Here is a 24,046-nt window from a genome sequence, read left to right as displayed (position 1 = left end):
ATTTTCAGCTACTTGGAACAGATTTCTACTCAATGTGAGTCATTTATGTCAAACTTTGCGTCATTTTGGTCAAAATCTGAGCGTTTCTGGATAAATTTTGAACCATTAAAGACGTATTTTGATTCACTTTGGTCCAGTTTTTGACACTGGAGGAAGTTTGAGCGATTTAAGACCAAATTTGGAGCAAATCAGGACAAACTGAGTCTTTTTTGACGTTTTTTTCATCACATTTAACACATTTTGAGTGACTTTGTAGAAATTTGTGCAACACTGGATGAATTGTGAGTAGTTTTTTGGAGACATTCCGGTGACACTGGACACATTTTAATTCATTTTGGAGTACTTTTTGTGAAACTTTTTGTTATTTAGAGCAAACTTTCAGTCTTTTTGGAGGAATCTGTGTGACTCTTGAGAAATTTGGGGTAATTTAGGGCGCATTGTGAGTGATCAAGAACAGAATTTGATTCACTTTGGTCCAGTTTTTGTGACACTGGATGAAGTTTGACTTATTTAGGACAGTTTTTGAGTAATTTAGGACAGTCTTTGTCTCATATAAGCTGGGTTTCTGTCCCATCGGACAGAGTTTGGATGATTTTTGAGAGATTCTTGTGAATCCTGAGCAGGTGGACGGCAGACGACAGGAAACTAGCTCCGGTTAAACTCTGTAAACATCGGGTCTGAGCAGCGTTTCCCTGTCGCTGTTGTCGCTGGACGAGCCGTGCATACCAAGGCAGGATGAGCGGTAACTCAGAGCGGCGACCAATGGAGGCCCGGCTGTTGCAGAAAACGGCTATTCAGAGCCATGAATGCAGCTTTGTGGCTCCCATAGAGGCTCCTGAATGCAGCGTGGCCTCCCTCAGGGCTGCTCGGCTCAGCGCTCGGTTCTCACACTGCAGACGGACAAAAAAGACAGGAGATGGACAGACTGACGGACAGACTGACGGACAGGTTGATGGACTCGTCTTCATCAAACACCTGCAGCGACTGTTGGACGGTTTAACGTCAGTTTGATGGAGCAGAGTGCAGAAAAACACAATATATCCATGATTCAGCCTGAAAGCAGCAGATATACACCAGGACCATTAATGAGACAAACGTAAACATGATAAACAACCTTCAGGGCTTCAGTAGGGTTCTAGGTACCGTCTGTGCTGGAACCCTAAATAAACACATAAATGTGGAGGTTCCAGCACAATTAGATCCTTTTTCATAAAAACAAGTGAATCTGTAGAAACACCCTCCAGTAATCATCCAGTAACTTTATTTAATGAAGGAAGAAAAGTTTTTATCGTCATACTGAGAACATTTTCAGGCCCTTAAAGTTTCAGGCTTTTGCATTTTTTCGCTCATTTTTCATCATTTCTGAGCCTCATGGCTTCATAAAGTAAAAACTGAACATAAAAGACCAAACTATGACACAAAACAAACCCAAAATGACATAAAAGGCTCAAATCTGATGCAAATCCACCACAAAAATATGTGAAATGTCCAAAATGTGACACACAGTGACCACAAAAGACCAAAATGTGAAGCACAGAAAGACGTGGAACCAACAAACTGAGACACAAAAGGGCTTAAAACAGCCAAAATGTTGAACTAAACGACAGCAAAATTATTTTAAAAGTCTCAAATCTGATGCATAAAAACCACAATGATATAAAATGACCAAACTGAGATACAAAAAGTCCTAAAAAATCCTAAATGTTCCACAGAAAACCCCCAAAATGGTGTAAAAAGTCTAAACTGTGACGAAAATCACCACTAAAGGCCAAAAATGTGACACAAAATGACCAAAATGTGATGAAAACAACCACAAAATGACAAAGTGAACAGAAATGACTGACTTTGTATCATCTTTTACACTTTTACCTCATTTTTGGTTGTTTTGTGGAACATTTACATCTTTTTCCATCAGTTTGTTGGTTTTACGTCTTTTATGTCTCAGTCTGTTTTTGAGTCATTCTGGGCTTGTTTTAGGTCACGCTGGTCATTTTGATCACATTTACAGTATTTTGTCTTTTTGTGGTGGTTTTCTTTCTTGATTTGAGTGTTTTAGGGTTTTTATTTTAATTTTGCTTCATATTTTTGCCTTTTTATGTCATTTTGTGGTTGTTTTGTGTCACATTTTGTGACTTTTTCTCATGGTTTTGCATCAGATTTGAGTCTTTTTACATCATTTTAGTTTATTTTTGTGTAACATTTTGGTTGTTTTACACCTTTTTTTATCACAGTTTGGTCATTTTATGGTTGTTTTGCAGTTTAACGTCTATTTTCTTATATTTGATCCCAGAATCGTCTTCTACATGAAGTTACGTAGCTCAGAAATGATGGAAGAAGACTGAAAAGATGCTAAAGTTAGGTACTTTAAGAGCCTGAAGATATTCATAGAATCAAGGTAGAACTTTTCTGACAACTTTCTGTGGTGCTCTGCTTTGAGTTGTATTCATGTTGCATCGTTTTGTGGTGGTTTTGCATCACATTTTGGACGTTTTGTCGAACATTTTGGACGTTTTAAGTCATTTGGGTCACATTTTGGAAATTATGGCTTTTAGTGCAGATTTTGCATCAGATTTGAGTCTTTTTATGTCATTTTGGTTTTGTTTTGTGTAACATTTTGCTGGTTTTATACCATTTTACATCACGGTTTGGTGGTTTTCCATCATTTTGTGGTTGTTTTGTGTCAAATTTTGGATATATTAAGTCATTTTGTAACATATTTTGGACATTTTATGGCTTTTAGTGGTGGTTTTCATCAGTGTTTAGAGTTTTTATATCATTTTATTGTTGTTTTGTGAACCCTTTAGGCTGTTTTACCGCTATTTGCATCTGTTTGGTCATTTTGCATCATTTTGTGGTGGTTTTGTGTCACATTGTGGACATTTTGCATCTTTTAGTTGTGATTTTTGCATCAGATTTTCACCTTTTACATCATTTTGGGTTCGTTTTATGTAACTTTTTTGCTGCTTTTATACCATTTTAGGGCCTGAAGTGGCCACAGTATGAAGTTAGAACTTTTCTGACTCCTTTCTGTGGTCTTCTGCTTTTAGTTCTGTTCGTGTTACATCTTTTTCTTGCTTCACGTTTTGGACATTTTGAGTCTCGTTGTGGTTATTTTGTGTCACACTTTGGGTGTTTCAGCGCTTGTAGTGGTGATTTTGTATCAGATTTTGGTCTTTTTAAGTTATTTTGGGGATGTTTTGTGGAACATTTTGGCTGTTTTACACCTTTTTGCATCAGTTTGGTGATTTTACATCATTTTGTCTTCAGTTTTTACCTTAAAGTCATGAGGCTCAGAAATGATGGAAAATTAGTGAAAAACACCAAATTTTGCTTCTTTTAGGGCCTGAAAATATTCTGAGTCTGAAGGTAAAACCTTTGCTTCATTAGTTAAGTTCCTGCTGGTGGTTTGTTGATGTCATAAATGGACTGAAAGCAGCAGAACGAGGAAGTGAGACGTTTAGAAGAAGCTCAGAGCAGAATATCGTAGAGGTTTCCTCACGTTTATCTGCTCGTTTTATTTTCCGTTTCCTCCACAAAGATCTTTAGTTCTTTCATTAGTTGGGTCTAAACTGACGGTTCTGTTCTTCAGACGTCTCGTTTGTTCAGCGTGAAGGTTTTTAAGCTCTAATATCTCAGCTGATGGTTTCATTGTAGAACTGATGAATGTTTCATGAGCTGTGATGGATGAATCCACACTTCCTGTTTTCTTTCCTCGTTAGATTCTCTCTGAGGACTTCGGTCCCTCGTGACTCCGTTAATAAAGAAGAAGCCTGACAGTAGACCTTCTCCTCAGGTTCTTCTGGTTCCTTCAGGGTTCCTCAGTTCCTCTGGGAGCTCCTCGGCCTTTTAATCACATCTCAGCGTTAACCAGCAAACGTCACATTCTCTCTCTGCTCGTGTTTGACAGTAGAACTGGATTTAAAGTTTAAATGATCAGACGTCTGAAGGAAACGTTCTCTGCTCCTGTTTCTGATCAAATCCATTCAGGTTCATCTTTAAAAACCATCAGAACACCAACCACGGCTGGAGCTCGTCCTGTGAGCAGAAAGGCGAATAAATCTGAGCTAAAACCAGAATATTTCATGAAAACTACGTTATTCTACACGCGTCATTAAAAAAAATCACCAGAAGTCTTTTATTTACAGTCATTAGATTCTGCAATAATAAAAATCTGCTCGCCTCGTCGCAGCTGGAAAGTCTGAATAAACGGGTTTAAAAGTCCTTATATTCATTAAAAATCACCAAATCCCCGTTTATCAGAGCCTGAAGCTGTAAAACACAACAAAGTGACTTTTCATCTTTCTGAATGTTTCGTGTTTTTCCAGAATGATTCTTAATTTTGTGAAATAATTTAAAAATCTTTGCTCACAGAAATAATTTGACCAAACTACTAAAAGCTGACGGTGGAAACGATAAAAACACGTTTTTGACTCATCTGCTGAAGCAGAATTCAGATTTTCTGCTTTTATTGAAGGAAATCTGTCAGTTTTTCTGCTGGTTTCTGTTTAAACGTTCGTCTCTGTTATTATGGGATGTTTTTCTCACACAGGGACCTGCTGAGGTTTCAGCATCAGGAGAAAACGACGACGACGATCTTCCATGTTAATGAAGCTTTAAAAGGATTAAATGTGGCTCAGAAACGATCAGAAAACAAGTTTTATATGTTAGAAGAAACTCTGAGCTTCAGTTTGTATCAGAGAGCTTCAACAGAAAAATAAACTAATAAACCAAACGGTCCAATTTAAACCCACATCTGCTTCATTTTCTTATTCACCACACATGATGTGTTTAAAGACCGCTGGAAAGGTGAAAATCTGACATTTTTTCAGTTTTTACCGTTTCTGGCTAACAGCAGTGTAATTTTGGTGATTTTTTTTAAAAAATTTTATTGTGACGTCCAATAAATGCATTTTGACAATTTTCAGTGTAGATTTGGTTAATTTTCTCAATGAAACTTTCTTTGCAGTTTGTCTGTGATAATTGGTGTAAATTTGGTGTTTTTTAATTGTAGAATAAAGTGATTTTAATTAAATATCATTTTTAACGTAGTTTTTTACGGAATCTGGTGCAAACTGGTAAATTTTACAATAACATGCAGAATAAAGTGATTTTCGCGTTCTGTCTTTCAGTGGAATCATTCGTCACAAATGATGTGTTCAAAGAGCGTTGGAAAGTAAAAATCTGGCTTTTTTTCTGGTTTTATCGGTTTCTGACTCTGATCATTGTAAGTTTAGAATGAAGTGAATTTATTCGTATTTAAGCGTAGATTTGGGAAACTTTCTCAATAGAGCCGTACGTTACATGTGATGTCTTCAAGGAACATTGGAAAATAGAAAATCACCACCTTCTGGTAACACTTTGTTCACCACTAAACACTTCATGGAAACTTTCTTTTACGAATTCTTTGTGAAACCTCAGAATGCTGAACCAGGTTTACTGTCCTGTTGTGGGTTTTGGTCTTTTATTTTGAAGGCCCGGACAGGAAGCACCAGATTTACTGTCCTGTTGTGTGTTTTGGTCTTTTATTTTGAAGGCCTGGACAGGAAGTGTGGTACTTTGAAAGTCTAATGGAAGTGATGAAGTTCTGGATGTGGGAGTTTGAGGGTCTCGAGGGTCTCTGCGTTCTCCGAGAGAGTTTCCGTCGTCGCCATGGTTACGCTGGCAGAGCTGGGTCCTCCATCTCCATGACAACGGTCCGACTCCTCAGCCCCCTCCAGGACCAGCGGCACAAATAAGTTGGATTAAAAAAAGCAGAACAACAGAAATCAGAAAAAAACATTTAATTTCTGTCATTATTTAATTGATATAATACAATTAAACAACTAGAACCAACATTTCCACAGCTGTTACCAACACTGGAAATAAAACAGCACTCTACGTTCTTTAGGTGCTGTGGACCCAGTTTATTCCCCTATAGACTCATTTTATTCCCCTATGGACTCATTTTATTCTCCTATAAACTAATTTTATTCCAGTATAGACTCATTTTATTCCCCTATAAACTCATTCCCTATAAACTGATTTTATTCTCCTATAGAGAATAAAATCCCTCCTATAGACTCATTTTATTCCAATATAGACTCATTTTACTCCACTATGCTCATTTTATTACCCTATAAACTGATTTTATTCCACAATAGTCATTTTATTTTAATAAATTCATTTTATTCCACTATAGACTCATTATATTCCCCTATAAACTCATTCCCCTATAAACTGATTTTATTCCACTATACTCATTTTATTCCACTATGGACTCATTTTATTCTCCTATAGACTCATTTTATTCTCCTATAGACTCATTTTATTCCCCTATAGACTCATTTTATTCCCCTATGGACTCATTTTATTCCCCTATGGACTCATTTTATTCCCCCATGGACTCATTTTATTCCCCCATGGACTCATTTTATTCCCCCATGGACTCATTTTATTCCCCCATGGACTCATTTTATTCCCCCATGGACTCATTTTATTCCCCTATAGACTCATTTTACACCACTGTGGGCCCATTTGTAATTTCAAAATGACAGATAATGTGGAGTTTTCAGTTCTATGTTTCCATGGAGATGCAGCAACGTTTACCTGCTGGGTTTTCAGTGATTGATAAAAGACTTTAAATTGACTTTAAACCGCATTAATTCTTTTACATGTGTATAAAAGGTGTTGAACTCCTCGTTAAACGCTGTTTTATTCTACTTATTTGATTCCAAACGGTCCAAACAGAAGCAGGACCTTTAGTCCTGCTGGAGCTCAGAGGATCCGTCAGCTGTTTCCTGAAACCTGATTCCAGCCGTTCTGTCTCCGGCTTTATTGATCGCAGCTTTAAAAAGGTCGGAGGCTTCGATCGTCCTGCAGCAGTTTAGTTTCACCTCGTCGACAGATTCGTCTCCAGGACCGACCCTGGAACCCGACAGTCAGGACTAAAGTCAGGACTAAAAGAGGATAAATAAGACCAGAACCGACTGTCTAGATAGATACTTTATTAATCCTGAGGGGAATTCAACCAACAACCTGACTAACATCAGGACTAACATCAGGACTTAAAAGGGGTAACTCAGACCTGAGCCTGTATGAGGGTTAAAGATGCTGCTGGAACTGACCTGAGACCAGTTTGAGGTCTTTACGGACTCATCGATGGTCTACACCCCCTGTCAAAACGAGGACTAGGACACAAACTAGGACACTTTCTCATTCAAATAAATGAGAACCTGTCCTAAAACTTTTGACAGGGGGTGCACATGTCAGCGTTTCTCCTGAACTTCTGTTCTGGTGTTGCTCAGCTGGTTTTGGACATCTTCACCTGGTTCTGGTCCTGGTTTTGTTCTGGTCCTAGTTTTATTCTGGTCCTGGTTTTGTTCTGGTTCTGGTCCTTGTTCTGGTTCTCTCCTGGTCCTGGTTCTGTTCCTGGTTTTGTTCTGTTCCTGGTTTTGTTTTGGTCCTAGTTCTCTCCTGGTTCTGGTTCCTCAGTCTCTCTGTTAACCTCTGGATCTGATAAATATTTCAGACCGTTTCTATTTTTATCCTGGTTTTAGTTTTCAGATTGAAGGTTGAGTTCAGCATCGCTTTGAATCATCATCAGAACAAACAGCTCCTTCTCCTTCTTCTTCTGCTTCTTCTTCTCCTCCTTCTTCTCCTCCTTCTTCTTCTGCTTCTTCTTCTCCTCCTTCTTCTTCTTCTTCTCCTCCTTCTTCTCCTCCTTCTTCTCCTCCTTCTTCTTCTCCTCCTTCTTCTTCTCCTTCTTCTCCTTCTTCTCCTCCTTCTTCTTCTTCATCACTTTTTATCACAGATCAGCTTCTGTTGTCGTCTCTGTCAGGAGGAACGCTGCTGATTTCTATGAGGCCAGAAGTTTCTGATCAAAGATTCGTTCATGAGCACCAGATAAACGGCAGGATGTGAAAATACAGAATAAAAGCACAGAAAAAGATAAATTTACACGTTTAAAGCATCAGAAAGAGAAGAAAAAGACACATGGAAATCTAACAAGGAAAAAATGTGATCATTTCCACTAATTCATGAAGACAAACAGGTTTTCAGTGTTGTGTATAATTACAAAATAAAAGCATGTAATATCACAGGAAGAGTATTAATTTACAAATTAAAAGCATAAAAACAACCAACAGACGTGTGTGTGTTGTTCCTCAGAGACGTTCTCTGATGAAATGAGCAGAAACAGCAGCAGCAGATTTCAGCATTTTTTTTTACAGCAGAACAAAAGATCAACACTGGATTTGACTTATTTATTTGTTTGTTTACTTTTAAGAGGGGGAGGCATGTTTCAAAAACCTCGTTTCAGATCCTGACGGCGTCTCTGGGGGAGTTTTACTGGATAATTAGCAGCAAATACTGCAGAGAAATCCTCGATTATCTCTGATTCTATTAGTTTTTATTTAAATAGTTTAAATTGTGCTGGAATCACCACGGTAACGAATAAAAAACCATCTAATTTCTCACTCAAACCTCCATCTGTTACCTGCTGCTGTCTTCTGCAGCTTTACTGGGGTCAAGATGCAAATAAAAAAAAGGTCTTTACACTTAGAAAATTAGAGAATTTCAGTGTTTTTATACTTCAGAAGAAATAATAAATATTAGTTTAGACTTTTCAGTCCCAAAAGTGACCATTTTTAACTTTAAAATGTGTTTTATTCATCCAAATGCTCATATTTGTCTTTTCCAGCTTTATTGGGGTCAAGATGCAAATAAAAATGTCAGTATCACGTAGAAAACTGAATATTTCAGTGTTTTTCTGCTGCAGAACTAAAGATAAACATTATTTTTACTCCTTTTAATGCAGCTCTGCAGTAGGTTGAAGCTTTTTCTCAAACTTCAGTCCCAAAGTGATTATTTTATCAAATACTGCAGTGAAATATGAATAATTATTCCTCTTTAAATGGTGCTGGAGCCTTTAAAATGTTAGTTTTATTCATCAAAATGTAAATATTTGTGTCTTTTTCAGCTTTATTGCGGTCAAGAGGTGCAAAAAAGCAACTTTTAGTGGAAAAAAAAAAACGTTTCAGCATCAATTTACCTCAAGCTTGGATCAGTTTTTCATTAAAACTCTAAATTGTCGGTGAAGTTCTTCCTCTTGTTGCTTCATTTCATCAGAAGTTCTCCAGCTCGTCTCTTCTGCTCAGATTAAATCAGTCCAGGAGTTTTTTCTCTCTCTGTGTGGATTCTAACATTTATTTAGTGCAGTTTGTCGTCGCTTTGCTCAGAAATCGTCTAACGTGAACTTTTCTGATGACTCTGTACCTGATGGTGGAAAAATGTTCTGAACACCAAGAAGTGGATTTAAGTGGAGCTTCACGGGTTCCTCTGCAGATACGGAAGTGTGTGTTTAATGTGTGTGTGTTTAGTGTGTTTAGTGTGTGTGTGTGTGTATTTAGCGTGTTTAATGTGTGTGTGTGTGTATTTAGTGTGTTTAATGTGTGTGTGTTTGGTGTGTTTAGTGTGTGTATTTAGTGTGTTTGATGTGTGTGTGTATTTAGTGTGTTTGATGTGTGTGTGTATTTAGTGTGTTTAATGTGTGTGTGTGTTTGGTGTGTTTAATGTGTGTGTGTGTGTATTTAGCGTGTTTAGTGTGTGTGTGTGTGTGTATTTAGTGTGTTTAATGTGTGTGTGTATTTAGTGTGTTTAATGTGTGTGTGTATTTAGTGTGTTTAATGTGTGTGTGTATTTAGTGTGTTTAATGTGTGTGTGTGTATTTAGTGTGTTTAATGTGTGTGTGTGTTTAGTGTGTGTGTGTGTGTGTATTTAGCGTGTTTAATGTGTGTGTGTTTGGTGTGTTTAGTGTGTGTGTGTGTATTTAGCGTGTTTAGTGTGTGTGTGTGTGTGTATTTAGTGTGTTTAATGTGTGTGTGTGTGTGTATTTAGTGTGTTTAATGTGTGTGTGTGTGTGTGTGTGTATTTAGTGTGTGTGTGTGTGTGTGTGTATTTAGTGTGTTTAGTGTGTGTGTGTGTGTGTATTTAGTGTGTTTAATGTGTGTGTGTGTGTGTATTTAGTGTGTTTAATGTGTGTGTGTGTGTGTGTGTGTGTATTTAGCGTGTTTAATGTGTGTGTGTGTGTATTTAGTGTGTTTAATGTGTGTGTGTGTGTGTGTGTGTATTTAGTGTGTGTGTGTGTGTGTGTGTATTTAGTGTGTTTAATGTGTGTGTGTGTGTGTGTATTTAGTGTGTTTAATGTGTGTGTGTATTTAGTGTGTTTAATGTGTGTGTGTGTATTTAGTGTGTTTAATGTGTGTGTGTATTTAGTGTGTTTAATGTGTGTGTGTGTGTGTGTGTATTTAGTGTGTTTAATGTGTGTGTGTGTATTTAGTGTGTTTAATGTGTGTGTGTGTATTTAGTGTGTTTAATGTGTGTGTGTGTGTGTATTTAGTGTGTTTAATGTGTGTGTGTGTGTATTTAGTGTGTTTAATGTGTGTGTGTGTGTATTTAGTGTGTTTAATGTGGTGTGTGTGTATTTAGTGTGTTTAATGTGTGTGTGTGTGTGTATTTAGCGTGTTTAATGTGTGTGTGTGTATGTGTGTGTGTGTGTGTATTTAGCGTGTTTAATGTGTGTGTGTGTGTATTTAGTGTTTAATGTGTGTGTGTGTGTGTGTGTGTATTTAGCGTGTTTAATGTGTGTGTGTGTATTTAGTGTGTTTAATGTGTGTGTGTGTGTATTTAGTGTGTTTAATGTGTGTGTGTGTGTATTTAGTGTGTTTAATGTGTGTGTGTGTGTATTTAGTGTGTTTAATGTGTGTGTGTGTTTGGTGTGTTTAGTGTGTGTGTGTGTGTGTATTTAGCGTGTTTAATGTGTGTGTGTGTGTGTTTAGTGTGTTTAATGTGTGTGTGTATTTAGTGTGTTTAATGTGTGTGTGTGTGTGTATTTAGTGTGTTTAATGTGTGTGTGTGTGTGTGTATTTAGTGTGTTTAATGTGTGTGTGTGTGTGTATTTAGTGTTTAATGTGTGTGCCCTGCAGGCGTGGCTGCAGCAGTGTCTATTGAACGCCTCTAATGCAGCACTAATGGGTCTGATGGTTGAGCAGAGAGGAACAAACTGGAGGTCAATGAGGTTCCACCAGTTCCAGTCTGAGGGTCAAACCAGGTCACAGAACAGTTAGAACTTCTCCTCTGGTTCCTGTTCTGCTCTTCGTTCCTTCTGGAAGCTTCAGAGATGTTTGTAGGTTTCACCGAGTCCTCCAGATAAAAATACAAATCCTCAGAACCACAGAAGGTCCTCAGAATGTGGGCTCGATGGTTGAAGGCACGAACCAGCATCTTCTGTTCCAGTGTGTGACGCTGCTGCAGTGGATTAGAGCAGTGCACTGATGGTGGTGTAGCGTGTAGCCTGTAGCGTGTAGCGTTGTAGCGTGTAGCGTGTAGCGTGTAGCCTGTAGCGTGTAGCCTGTAGCGTGTAGCGTGTAGCGTGTAGCCTGTAGCATGTAGCCTGTAGCCTGTAGCCTGTAGCCTGTAGCCTGTAGCGTGTAGCCTGTAGCCTGTAGCCTGTAGCCTGTAGCGTGTAGCGTGTAGCGTGTAGCGTGTAGCGTGTAGCGTGTAGCCTGTAGCGTGTAGCGTGTAGCGTGTAGCCTGTAGCGTGTAGCCTGTAGCGTGTAGCCTGTAGCCTGTAGCCTGTAGCCTGTAGCCTGTAGCCTGTAGCCTGTAGCGTGTAGCGTGTAGCCTGTAGCGTGTAGCGTGTAGCGTGTAGCCTGTAGCGTGTAGCCTGTAGCGTGTAGCGTGTAGCGTGTAGCGTGTAGCGTGTAGCCTGTAGCGTGTAGCCTGTAGCGTGTAGCCTGTAGCCTGTAGCCTGTAGCGTGTAGCCTGTAGCCTGTAGCGTGTAGCTGTAGCCATAGCTGTAGCCATAGGGTATAGCGTGTAGCCTGTAGCGTGTAGCTGTAGCCGTAGGGTGTAGCGTGTAGCTGTAGCCATAGCTGTAGCTGTAGTGTGTCGTTGTAGCTGTAGTGAAACCTCACTCTGTCTTCACTCTGATGCTCTCTGACTCACCATCAGCCTCCTCTGTGAGCTTTTCTTGGCTAGCATGACGCTGAGGCGTGTTTGTGTTCATTCATCAGTCTCTGCAGGCTTCATTTATTCTGGTTCAGTTTAACCTGCTGTGTGTGTGTGTTTGGTGTGTGTGTTACTGTACAGAATGTGGGTCAGTGTGGTGTTTTGTGGAAACGTGACGACAGCGAGGCTGAGATGAATAAAAGAGTTTCACTGATTTTCTGCTTCCATCAGAGTTTAGTTTCTGTTTCTGAGCAGCAACTGTCTCTGGATTTATTTGGATTTCTGTCTATTTTTTTGCAGATTTTCTGTGTATTTGTGTTTTCTGTGCATTTCTCGTGTATTTCTGTATATTTTATGTATTTTTTGTGTATTTGTGTGGTTTCGTGTGAGCAGCATGACTCCATCTTCTCTGTATCTTCTTATCAGATTACAGTTTCTAAAGTTTAACTTCTGGCAGATCATTTATTTAAGTATTTGCTCATTATTTATTTAATGATTTACTTTAACTCATTTACTTTATTATTTTACTTCTGAACTTATTTCTTCATTGATTTATTTACTGTCTAAATGGGAGCAGGTCTGATCCTGATGTGTTTATTTCTGTTAGCAGAACGTAGAAGTGAAGAAACTCTTATTTATTTTGATTTAAATGTAGAATATGGAATACAAATATTTAGTCCCTATAGACAATAAATGATTAATGATTTTAATATTGATCTGAATGATCGTTATTAAATTTCTGTCTGTGATCAGCTGCAGCTTTAACTGTTTGAGGAGGAGGAATTATTAATTATTGATAATTATTAATTATTAATGTATTCTCTGCTATGTGAAAACAACCATAAAAATCAACTAAAGGAACAAATAAAAGCAGAATTTACTGAAACCAGGAAACAATCAGTTTATCTGTGATAGGAAACATCCAGCAGCTTCAGAAAGAACCAGAAAATACTGAAAACTAAAAGGTAAATGATGAGTCACTCAGCTAACAGCTAGGCTAACGACTAGGCTAGCAGCTCAGCTAAGGCCTCAGCTAACGGTCAGACTAACGGCTAAGCTAACCGCTAAGCTAACGACTAGGCTAGCAGCTCAGCTAAGGCCTCAGCTAACGGTCAGACTAACGGCTAAGCTAACCGCTAAGCTAACGACTAGGCTAGCAGCTCAGCTAAGGCCTCAGCTAACGGTCAGACTAACGGCTAAGCTAACCGCTAAGCTAATGACTAGGCTAGCAGCTCAGCTAAGGCCTCAGTTAACGGTCAGACTAATGGCTAAGCTAGCCTCTCAGCTAACAGTCAGACTAACGGCTAAGCTAACGACTAGGCTAACAGCTCAGCTAAGGCCTCAGTTAATGGTCAGACTAACGGCTAAGCTAACTGCTCAGCTATCAGTCAGACTAACGGCTAAGCTAACGACTAGGCTAGCAGCTCAGCTAAGGCCTCAGTTAACGGTCAGACTAATGGCTAAGCTAACCTCTCAGCTAACGGCTAGGCAAGCAGCTCAGCTAATAATCAGGCTAATGGTCAGACTAACGGCTAAGCTAACCTCTCAGCTAACAGTCAGGCTAACGGCTAAGCTAACGACTAGGCTAGCAGCTCAGCAACGGCTAAGCTAACGGTCAGACTAATGGCTAAGCTAACCTCTCAGCTAACAGTCAGGCTAACGACTAGACTAGCAGCTCAGCTAAGGCCTCAGCTAACGGTCAGACTAACGGCTAAGCTAACCTCTCAGCTAACAGTCAGGCTAACGGCTAAGCTAACGGTTAGGCTAACCTCTCAGCTAGCAGGCCAAGGATGGATGAGATGAACTTTGGTGGATTCTCTCATCGGCAGCTGGAGGATGAATGAAAGACATCATGAAGCTGACCAAGCTTTTGAACTGGGTTCTCTTTAGAACCGTATCAGTGTTAATACTGTTAATAAACAGGGTTCTCCTTGGAACCGTCCCGGCAGATCGTTCTCTCGCTGCTGGGGGTGTTATTTTTAAACTGGGTTCTCTTTAGAACCATATCAGTGTTAGTGTTGTTTTTAAACAGGGTTCTGTTTAGAACGGTCCCAGCAGGCCGTTCTCTGGCTGCTGGGGGTGATTAGTGCTTTAAGCTGTATAATGGAAGCTTAGCCCGGTGCTCCAGTTTCGGGCAGAACGGCCATCTGGACGCCGGTTCTAAAGCCGGAACAGAGAACAACAACCCGCGGGTCAGAGAACAATGAGACGCTGAACAAAGGGGAGCCTTCACGTGAACCCATAGACGTGTAAAGTTTATATTTAGACGTCTATGGGTGAACCCGGCTGATGACGGAACATCAGACGTTCTTCTGCTCCGCTGAAGCTGCAGCTGTTTCGGGTTCCTGCAGATGTTCTCCAAACATCTGGCTGACCCACATTACCTCAAGAATGTAGAACCTCACATGGAGGAACGTCAAAGGGCAGCTGGTATATTTAACATTTAATGAGGAGCTGTGAAAACAACAAACCTTCAAATTAAAAGCCCAAAATTTAGTTTTGGGTTCGTTTCCTTCTGATCCTTTCACAAAAACACGTCCTTATGAAGATAGAAAAGTTAAAAAAAAAAAAAGATTTAAATGATTTTAAAAGTCCAAATATCACAGCAAATATTACTATAAATGAAGAATTTATTAAATATTATGAAGTATTAAATATTATAAATTAAACATTTATTAAATATTATAAATTAAACGTTTATTAAATATTATAAATTAAGCATTTATGCAGAAAAAAATCATTATTTTATATTTGTTTTATCAGTGGTAAAAACAAAAATAAAAAAAATCCTCTAAAATCACAGTTTGTATTGAAATATCAGATTAATGTAAATATGATTTATTTTTTGTTTATTTGTAGATGAATTAAATTACAACCCATGCTGCTGTTCTCTAGTTTTGAGTTGTGTGTATCTATAGTTTTTTTCCATAATTTTAGATTAATTTTATTTTCAGATTTTTTCAAATCTTCAGTTTTTTTAATTACAGATAATTATTAAACTCACTCAGAAAATGCGTGTTAATTTAAATCTGTCCATAATCAATGATAGTTTTAATCACTTTTTTCAGAAACTTTACGATGTTTCTATAATTAAAAGCTTTTCATGTGTTAAATTACAGATTTTCACATTTATTTTCTGTTTTTAGCACAAATCTTTATTTACAGACTTTTATGACCATGAACATATTTTTATTGTTTTTTGTGTTTGTCTTTGTCTCGTTGCTCTCTGTTTGTGTCTGTTTTCTTCTGGTTTATTTCTCATAATGTTTAGTTTCTGATTTATTAATAATAACGTTTAGTTTCTGGATGCTCCTTTCTCTGTTTTTCTTCGGTTCGTCTCCAGGTCAGAATGAACTCTGGTCTGACCTTCAGTGTTGCTAACGTTCACAGTTTGTCTCGTCACATCTGTCCAGCTGTTAGACGGGTGTTTGGAGTGTTTTTCTGTCTCTGTGAGGTCCAGGTCTGCAGCTTTAACTCTGAGCTGGTTTATTTATCTCTGCAGAACGTAAAGGAACCTTGACTGGAAAGAACAGGAAGGAGTAGTCCTAAATAATTAGAATTAGATTCATATTTACATGGTATTAAATTAATAAAAGCACCAAAAATGTATTTAGAGAACAAGTAGAGTAAAAGAAAACAGAGGGTGAAAGCAATCATAATGACAGTAATTAGAGTATGAACAGTAAATAAAATAGTAAATGAGCATAAAGATAAGTGAAAAACAATAAAATAGAGAAAACAGATGCACATTATCCCTCCTGTTGTCTTTATTTACACGCATCAAAAAATATTGTTTCAGTGTCTGAAAAAAACCCAAAAATTCAGCAAAAAAAATTCCACAAATTTCTGAAAATTTGCGAAATGAAGAAAATTCAAATAATTCGTTAAGACTTTTATTAAAAAAAAAAAAACCAAATTTGGCAAGAAAATTCTCGTAAATATTTTTAAAAAACAAGTAAATATCTTCCAAAAATCCTAAAAATATCTAAAATGATTCCATATTTATCAGTAAAACTTCTGGTATTTTCTTTAAGAACATTCACATAAAAATCAACCAAAATCCAGCGAAATTCTCTGGATTTTGGTTTATTTTTATGTGAATGTTCTTAAGAAACGTTTTAACATTTCTTTTTTTTCCACCAAGAAATGTTCAAAAATTTCCCTAAAATGTTAAAATGTGGACATCAGAAGTTTCGCTGTGGAAATCTGTATTTTTGTCCCACATTTTCAAAGTTAAAAACGGATCAGTTTGACCCGAAGAACGACACCAGGGTTAACGCAAGTCTGTAAAAAATAAGAAATAATTTGAAAGAAAATTGACTTATCAACTGATTTACCTTCTGGGGTGAATAAAAGTTTGTTTAATTCTGTCTCTGAACCAATAATTCATGATTATATTATTATTTAGGGTTTCTCTGTGTAAATGTGCTCTAACTCTTTCTGGTATTTAATGAACTCAGAGGAAAGATTCCTAAACATCTGGAAGCAACAAAGTTTCTTTCTTTCTCTCTGTCTCTCTCTCTCTCTGTGATGTTTAGTTGGTTTATTTATTCCAGTCTCTGTCCTCATTGGAGTAAAGTTCGCTTTTTATGCGGCGTCGGTGTTGAATTGTAGAGAACAGTGGACGGCGTTTGGCAGGAAACTGTCTTTTGCTGATATTGGTGCTGAAATGTTAAAAAGTCAACTTAAAGTTCATTTTCTTTGAAATATTTATAAATAAATCACTGCTGGGACTTCACCAGAGAAGTTGAAGTGAAAATCAAGCGTCTGAATGAGGCTGAGTGAAGCTTAAATCCTCACTGATGGGTTTATTTTTCCCCAAAACTGCTCAAATATTTCTTTTGATTCTCAGAATTAGCAGAGCTTGATTTATTTATTCAACCCAGCCGGTAGAAAAACACGTCTACCCCTCGTTCCAGGTTGATTTTTGATGACATTTTATGAGAAGTTTGTGTAAAATCGTCCTGACAGCTGGATGGACGACCCAAAGGTTCTCCACTGGGAAATTAATGCAGGTCATTTTATTTTGAAATAAGATAAGTCCTTTATTTCTCCCCACACCGGGGGAAATCCACATTGTTACAGCAGCTTACGTAGCAATAAATGTAGGAATGGAAATAAAATAACAAAAATAGTAGTAATAATATTTACTTATGTACAGGGATGAGAAATGAGGATGAAATAGTGCAGTACTGACACACTGTAAGACAATGCAATATAAAGTGGCTTGAAAAAATACGTTTAAAAAGTGCAGAGATGTAGCAGTGCAAGAATGTCTGCAAATTTATGGTTTGTGGTGATATAAGTCCAGTTTATAGATTCATTTTAAATGACTCAAAGTGTGACCAAAATAACTCAAAAATTGCCAAAATTAATTGAAAGTTGCCAAAAATTTGTCACGTTTCATTAAAAATTACATTTTTTTAAATTAATTTTGGAGAATTGAGTCCAGTTTAAAATCTCACCAAACCATCGTTTCCAGACTTTTCCCCTCTCTGCTGATCGTCTGTAGGTGTTTCACCATGCTGGATGGATCTCCAACAGTTTCCTCCTCTGTCAGACTTTATTTTAACCGTTACACTGAGAACTTCCAAACCAGCAGCTCCAGGTTCATCAGCTGCAGAATCAAAAAGGCCAAATATTCAGATTAGAATCTGTCTGAAGCCTGAACAGATTTTAACTCCACAGGAAGCAGCAGGAAACTCTGTTAGATCTTCCTGCTGTTAGCTGGAGGATGTCCAGGATAAAACTCCAACAGATATCTGAGCCGTGGAAACTCCCATCATGCATCTGGGTTATTTACATCCACCCACACAGACAGAAACCTGAATGATCAGAGTTCTACCTTCAGACTGGGAATACCTCCAGAGTTCCAGGTCCTTGAAGTCCATAGAGGAGAACGTCCCCTGGAGAAAGTTCTAGAGTAGACCTACTGACAACTGGAGAAAGTTCTAGAGCAGACCTACCGACAACTGGAGAAAGTTCTAGAGTAGACCTACAGACAGCTGGAGAAAGTTCTAGAGTTTCTTCTTTTGGACAAATTTTGAGTCTAAATATGTAAAAACTGGAACCTTGTCTGGTCAAACTTTAACCATCAGATTCTACTGATGTTCGAGCCTCAACAGTTGGAGGAATGTGGACCAAAGGCTGGATTGTAGTAGAAACATGGATCCATCCATAGATAGACACTCACAGGACCTTTATGGAGACAGTAGACCAGCCTGGATTGAACATGTTGCCCTTTTATCTATCTTAAAGGACCAATTATTAAACATTTGTCTTTTTCTGGAAACATTCAGTTCTGTAGAAACTACTCAATTTGTCATAATGTCTCAAATTTGTCCTAAACATCTCAAACTGGTCCAAAATAATTTAAAACTTGTTTATTATTCTGCAAAAAACGTTCAAATTTCTTTCAAATTGAGAGAGAAAACTCTGCAGCCTTGGTTTCCTCATTAGAATGTGACTGGAACGAGCTTTATTCTTGTCAAACGTCTTCTGAACTCTGGCCTCGGAAGATCTGGAGTTTCTCTCTAACCGTCGGTGACTTGAGGCCAGAGTCATGCCATGGTGCATTCATCCTGAAAACAGAGTTCACCGAGTTTCTCCACATACATGACGGCGTCACGGATCACTGCTCGGCTCCGGAGGTGTCCAGGAACACGAGGCTGCAGCAGAATGTGCTGCTGAGGCTGTTTCTGCTCCCCTTTGTCCCACAGAACAAACAGTGAACGGCGGACCAACGGAGCATCCTTTAGAGCGTCCCTGACATCCCGCTAACGGCCTCCGGCGCCTGCAGTCTAAATGTTTCATGGCTTTACCTCCTGCAGAACAGTGTCAAACCTCCAGTCTGTTTTCTGCTGCTGCTCAAGTGAAGCTTCGTGTTAAAACTCGCAGCGTTTTGCACAATTTATGTCTCTCAGTTCAGCCTTCAGCCTCAGTCTGCCTACTGCACCTCACAGGACTTCACACTACAAGCAGAATACACGAGAAAGACGGGAAACTCCTGGTTTTAGGCGCTTTATCCTCGGCTAAATCCACTTTATTTTTCAAAATTCCACAGAATGTTTCCAAAATTACTCAGTTTGCTCAAAATTATATAAAATAATTCAAAATGTATCAAAATTTATCCAAAATTACCTCAAAAACTGTCCAAATGTACCAATATCAGCATTCACACATGTAAGAAATATACTGAACAGACACTATAGTATGCTGTTTAAAATATATTGTTAAAAATGGTTCAGAATTCCACAAAATGTGTCAAAAATTACTCAAAAATTGTTAAAAATGATTTAAAATTCTTCAAAATTAAACAAAAACTGTCCGAAATGACACAAAAAACCAAAACTGTCCAACTTGGATCATAGCCGCATTCTGACGTAAAAACGTCTAAAAACTGGATCCTCGTCTGGTTCAACTTTAACCATCAGGTTCTACTGATGTTAGAGCCTCAACAGGTGGAGAAATGTGGACCAAAGGCTGGATTTTAGTGGAAACATGGATCCATCCATAGATAGACACTGACATGGAGACACTAGACCAGCCTGGATTTGACACATCTGCATCAGAATAAATCTCTAAAATGACGTATTTTATATCATTTCTGTCGGGTTTTAATGCCTAATATGTGAATTATTCAGGTAGAATTGGAGAATAGGGTCTAAACTTTATTACAGCACCAGTTCTAATCTTCTGTTAATTTAAAGCGGCACCGTTTGTTTTAAACATGCTTTAGATTATTAATAATAATAACACAGAAAGGGTTACAGGCAGTGGTTTATTTGTGGTATGCAGTCAAATATGCAATGAAAGAACCAATTAACTCAGTGGAGAAACAGGAAATGTAAAATATTAGCATCAAAAAGAGGAAATACATCAACATTAAGACAGAATATGTGGACATTTAGACGATGGAGAGTATTTCCAGTTCTTAAATGCTACTAGGACCAGTCTTAAAGTCACTAAATCCGGTCAGAATCTGCTTTATTTTCTCATTTATTCCGTCTTCTTCGAGGACCGAACTCTTGAATATTTCCTTCCTCCTGAACGGAGCTCGGTGTCGTGACTCTGAGCGGCGGTTTGTTGTGTTAGCCGTTGTGTTGCAGAGTTTATCCAGGTCAGTAAGTTGATCTGATTAAGTCGCTTTAACAGCCGCCGGAGGGTCTCTGCTCTGCTTCCTCCCATTCCCACCTCCATCCTCCTCCACATTCAGACCGTTTTATTCGTTCAAACCTCCTTTTCTGGTCCTTCTTTGTGCCGTCGCTTCGTTAATTCCACCAGTTTCATTCCAGTGATGGTGGGGCTTCATGCATGTCAGAGTTCAGACGACACTTTCAGACATTTTTTGTTCATTTTGGACACATTTTGTGGAATTTTGAGCAATTTTTGTGTCATTATAAACAGGTTTTGAGTTATTTTGGGCCGGTTTGAGTTATTCAGAACAATTCTGAGTCATTCTGACAGAACAGTTTGTGTGAATCCAAATAACTGAATGGATCCAGCAAAGGACAAACCTTTCATTACTCTTTACTGTTAAATCTATTTTCTTGACGTTTAATGCGCTTTTCTGTTTTTTTCTAACTGCTTGTTTCAGCGATAAATGTGAACATTTTCAGCAAAAACTATGAAAAATCCCAAATATCTGCAGATTTCAGCCTCAGAAGACAAGATTTGCTGGATTTCTGCAACATTTTAGGGCAGCTTTTGTCTGCATTTTATGAACAAACAGTTGATCAATAATGGAAAAAAAAGTGAAGAGTTCAAGCAAATCAATCACAAATGACAACTATTTGCAGATTTCAGTGTCTAGGGAGGAATATCTGCTGTTTTTCTTTCTAGTGCATCACTGTAAAATGAATACTTACACTTTTTTTAGACTTTTGTTGAACAAAACAAGAATCTGAAGACGTAACTTTGAGCTCTGCAGCATTTAGGGATGTTTTACAAAAAAATAGTTTGAATATTTGACTTTTAGTTCAGCAAAACAAGAATCTAAAGACTTCAGAAGGTGACAGCTGGTTTTTACCCGTAAACATGGAGATTTTCAGCAAAAACTATGAAAAATCCCAAATATCTGCAGATTTCAGCCTCTCAGAAGACAAGATTTGCTGGGTTTCTTTCTTGAGCATCACTGTAACCTGAATATTTTCATATTTTTGGACTTTTGGTTTAGATTAAAGTCAGTTTAGTACAGAAGCTTTAAAAAGAAGAGAAACATAATAAATTAGATCTGAGTTTTTTGAAATATGGTTCAGTCTGGACATAATAATGATTAGAGACAATAAAAAGCAAAATCAAAGTAAAAACATTAAGTCAATGAACTGTTGATAGTAGAACAGTAAATGATCTTTTCTGTCTCAGAGCTGCTTCACCAGAGCTGAACCTTTAAAGCAGATTTCCTGATGCTGCTCTTTGAGGCTGCTTTTATCTTCTGAGTGACTCAACGTTTGGATGTCTGGTTGTCTAACGTCCATGAACTCCACCTGCTGATCAGCGCAGTGAAACGTCTTTTTAATCCCTGCAGGCTGAGCAGGAAGAGTTCACTCAGGGATTTGATTTTGTCCCGTCCATCAGAATTTCTTCTGGTTAATCCCGATTAATCCGGACTAATGCTTCTTTTGTCTGAGGACAGCAGCAGCCTCTTTCTGAACGTCTTCAGACCAATCAATTAGTTTCTGCTTTCTGTTCACGAACACCAGGATTCATCTGAACCCTCATTCCTTCACACAAACCGTTCTGTCGCCTCCACAGAGAATGTCGCGTCATCTCCATATGTTCTCACAGCGGAGTGTAATCTCACATTATTTCCCCTCAGAGCAGTGTTTCCACCACGTCTTTATTCTCACCGTGGTAATCCCAGCCCAGTTCAGCTGCTGCTCCATTTGTTAATGACAAATAATTAATGAGCTGAGCTGGTGTTCCTGTTGGACCATCTGGTTTCAGAAGCAGCTTGCTAACTTTATCTGGGTGACTTGTTATCAAACCAGTTCATTCAAGCTGTCGGCAGCCATATTGTGTGATTCAAATTATATATAACTTTTATTTCTACTCTGCTTCTACACCTCTTATCAACCTCAGTGTAAATTAAGTAAAGAAAATCCAACAATTATATCTGTTGAATCAGTTTCAGTATGCCGGAACATCAACCTGGTGTCCACAGGTGTTCTTCAAGGTTCTGTCCAGGGTCCACTGCTGTTTACATTAGATACCTATAATTTAATTTCTCCAGAGTTGGTGTTTTTGTCATTGTTGGACCACCTAGTTTAGAAGAATTGAAATCATCCATCAGCGTCCACAGGTGTTCCTCAGGGATCAATGCTGGGTCCATCACTGTTTACATTATAGATAAATGTTTCACAGTCTATAGAGTTGGAGTTTTAGGTGGACCATCAAGTTGCAAAGTCAGTGCACAAACTTCATTCAGGAGACTTGTTATGAAACTGATCATTGTTTTGTAGTGAGGAAGAAGCTCTGAGATATCTGCTGCCATGTTGTGTGTTTAAAATGACAGCTTTTGCACGAGTTCAATTCCACTTTGCTTCTACGTCTCTAACTGATCTACGTGTGAGTTAGAGCTGTAAATCCAAGAATTAGAAGAGTTAAATCAGTCTCAGTATGTTGGAATCATGAATCTGGTGTCCACAGGTGTTCCTCAGGGTTCTATCCTGGTTCTGCTGCTGTTTACATTATCAATAATTGATTCACCATCTATGGAGTTGGCATTTTTGTTGGTGTTGTGATTAAAATGACATTTTTTGCATCAGATCATTTCCCCTTTAGCTTTACATTACTGAGCTATGAATGTGAGTTATTCTATCTTAAGTATGTCTAATTTCATCACAATCAACAATCAACCTCAGTGGTGTCCAGCAGGGTTCTGTCCAGGGCCACTGCTGTTTACATGTATATAGTGAAATTACTATTTTAATATCAGATAACATCCACTTTACTTTTACAGTTTGAACTGAGCTAAGTGTAAATGAGTTTGGGATGTAATAAACTAAAGAAAATCTAAGAATTATATCTGGTAAATGACTCAAACATGTCAGAATCCTCCATCTGGCGTTCCACAAGGTTGTATCCTGGGCCCACTGCTGTTTACATTAGCTATCAGGGATTCACCATAAATGTGTCCTGACACAGTACAGACATCTAGATCTGTAGTAAACCAAAGACAACTTCAACTTGTTCCTACTTTTCAACCATCTAACAACCATAAAACAGTACATTGTATCTGTATTTATTATTAACAATACAATCATCCAGAAAGCTAAAACATGCAGCTTCGTCTTTATTGTGTGTTGTGTTGCTAGCTATTTGTTAGCTGAACAACTAAACATGTAGCATGCTAGCTTTAGCTTTTTGTTGTCATAGTTCCTCCCCTGACTCAGGTCGAGACTGTCGCCGTGTGATGTTAGATCGATGTGAGTCTTCCTGGAGGTCAGTGAGCTGTCAGCTGGAAACCTCGAACATCTCAAAACAGAATCTCCTGTAGTTTCCTCCATCGGCCTGTAGATGGCGCTGTAGAGCCACATTTAGCTGTCAGAGCTTTAAAACAACTGTCTTTAGTGTGTGTGTGTGTGTGTGTGTGTGTGTGTGTGTGTGGATTCCTGTGTTTTGTTTTATTTGTTTGTGTGCCGCTGATGTAAACTAGAACAAACTGTGCTGGACCTGGTGAGTCATGTTCTCATCAGTCTGCTGCAGATCCTCATGAAGTACAGCAGCTCTGTATGAACTCATCTGAAACCCTCTGTCAGCAGCACTGATTATTGTTTTATTAATATAATAAACCAGATCTCAGATGTTTTTCTGCTGCTAAAGCTTCCGGCAAAGACAAAAACAGCTGAAAATAGAAACCGATAAGAGAAAGTTTGTAGGACTTTTGCATATTCTTGATGATAAAAGATAAGGAGAAGATAAAGAATGAAGCTAAACTTAATTGATTTGGTTGAAAACTTATTAAATGACCTCCCAGTTCTCGTCTTGGCTCAGATGTTGCAGTTAGTTTGAAATGAGGAACCAAAAGTCAAAGTTCTTCCTCATCACCTCAGGTCTCCGT

General features: G+C 38.3%; 1 protein-coding gene across 2 annotated transcripts in view; it reads left to right on the top strand.

Annotated features, from left to right (window-relative positions):
• The window catches only part of LOC127534113 (dedicator of cytokinesis protein 3-like), a 65,863-nt gene that overhangs the window by 1,937 nt on the left and 39,880 nt on the right, over positions 1–24,046 (top strand). Inside the window, exon 1 of one of the 2 annotated variants that reach the window (XM_051948542.1) lies at positions 2,332–2,359. The exons of the other annotated variant lie outside the window; for it this stretch is intronic. Within the exon in view, the coding sequence (XP_051804502.1) occupies positions 2,347–2,359 (13 nt within the window). The 5' untranslated portion in view covers positions 2,332–2,346. Of the gene's footprint in view, positions 1–2,331; positions 2,360–24,046 lie in introns of those variants that run through there. 2 annotated transcript variants of the gene reach the window in all.

Source organism: Acanthochromis polyacanthus, chromosome 5 (genome assembly GCF_021347895.1).
Source record: "Acanthochromis polyacanthus isolate Apoly-LR-REF ecotype Palm Island chromosome 5, KAUST_Apoly_ChrSc, whole genome shotgun sequence".
Classification (NCBI taxonomy): Eukaryota; Metazoa; Chordata; class Actinopteri; family Pomacentridae; genus Acanthochromis; species Acanthochromis polyacanthus.
This window is presented reverse-complemented; position numbering and strand designations above follow the sequence as displayed.